This window comes from Hippocampus comes, unplaced genomic scaffold (genome assembly GCF_001891065.2).
Source record: "Hippocampus comes isolate QL1 unplaced genomic scaffold, H_comes_QL1_v1.1 scaffold319, whole genome shotgun sequence".
Taxonomy (NCBI): Eukaryota; Metazoa; Chordata; class Actinopteri; order Syngnathiformes; family Syngnathidae; genus Hippocampus; species Hippocampus comes.
The window spans coordinates 566,959-567,919 of NW_017806090.1; the positions used below are offsets into that span (position 1 = coordinate 566,959).

General features: G+C 49.6%; 1 protein-coding gene and 5 non-coding genes across 17 annotated transcripts in view; all 6 read left to right on the plus strand.

Annotated features, from left to right (window-relative positions):
• The first annotated feature begins 79 nt into the window (after nucleotides 1-79).
• Nucleotides 80-152, plus strand: trnar-acg (transfer RNA arginine (anticodon ACG)). The gene has a single exon. It is a non-coding gene; the product is annotated as a tRNA-Arg (tRNA).
• The window catches only part of LOC109530881 (uncharacterized), a 23,712-nt gene continuing 22,835 nt past the window's right edge, over nucleotides 85-961 (plus strand). For 5 of the 12 annotated variants that reach the window (XR_002171078.1, XM_019894826.1, XM_019894825.1 and 2 more), the window contains exons 1-2: nucleotides 85-533; nucleotides 808-913. Coding sequence is in view for 5 of the 12 variants with exons in the window: in XM_019894826.1 (XP_019750385.1) it covers nucleotides 443-533; nucleotides 808-913 (197 nt within the window). In the remaining 7 variants the exon portion in view is untranslated. Of the gene's footprint in view, nucleotides 534-651; nucleotides 706-807; nucleotides 914-961 lie in introns of all 12 variants that reach the window. The other 7 variants (XR_002171079.1, XR_002171080.1, XR_002171083.1 and 4 more) reach the window with 3 other exon arrangements.
• On the plus strand, nucleotides 305-376 carry trnah-gug (transfer RNA histidin (anticodon GUG)). The gene has a single exon. It is a non-coding gene; the product is annotated as a tRNA-His (tRNA).
• Nucleotides 462-534, plus strand: trnar-acg (transfer RNA arginine (anticodon ACG)). The gene has a single exon. It is a non-coding gene; the product is annotated as a tRNA-Arg (tRNA).
• On the plus strand, nucleotides 689-760 carry trnah-gug (transfer RNA histidin (anticodon GUG)). Its single transcript has one exon. It is a non-coding gene; the product is annotated as a tRNA-His (tRNA).
• trnah-aug (transfer RNA histidin (anticodon AUG)) lies at nucleotides 862-934 on the plus strand. Its single transcript has one exon. It is a non-coding gene; the product is annotated as a tRNA-His (tRNA).

Below are 961 nucleotides of genomic sequence, written 5' to 3' on the forward strand. Positions count from 1 at the left end.
CTTATTCATTTGCTGTTTTACTTTATCCAGAACCGGAAGGTTCCTCCACAAGGGACCACCGATGGTGACTTGTACTTGTGGGCTAGTGGCGCAATGGATAACGCGTCTGACTACGGATCAGAAGATTCTAGGTTCGACTCCTGGCTAGCTCGTGAGGAAATGTTTTTCTTTTTTTGCACGCAGTGGTGAAGCCGTTGTGGCCGCAGGAACCCGTTCACATTTCGAACACCCAGAGCATTCATGGTAACCACTCGGTGCATTGCCTAAAGCAATAGAAACTTGTTCCCACGAGAGCTTCCATCAGGCTGTGATCGTATAGTGGTTAGTACTCTGCGTTGTGGCCGCAGTAACCCCGGTTCGAATCCGGGTAATGGCATGCTGAGCTTATTCATTTGCTGTTTTACTTTGACCGGAAGGTTCCTCCACAAGGGACCACCGAGGGATGTTGACTTGTATTTGTGGGGCTAGTGGCGCAATGGATAATGCGTCTGACTACGGATCAGAAGATTCTAGGTTCGACTCCTGGCTAGCTCGTGAGGAAATATTTTTCTTTTTTTGCACGCGGTGGTGAAGCCGTTGTGGCCGCAGGAACCCCTGTTCAAATTTCGAATACCCAGAGCATTCACGGTAGCCCCTTGGTGCATTGCCCAGAGCAATAGAAACTTGTTCCCACGAGAGCTTCCATCAGGCCGTGATCGTATAGTGGTTAGTACTCTGCGTTGTGGCCGCAGCAACCCCGGTTCGAATCCGGGTCATGGCATCTGCAAATGGCATGCTGAGCTTATTCATTTGCTGTTTTACTTTCAGGACCGGAAGGTTCCTCCACAAGGGACCACCGAGGGATGTTGACTTGTACTTGTGGGGCTAGTGGCGCAATGGATAACGCGTCTGACTATGGATCAGAAGATTCTATGTTCGACTCCTGGCTAGCTCGTGAGGAAATGTTTTTCTTTTTTTGCAC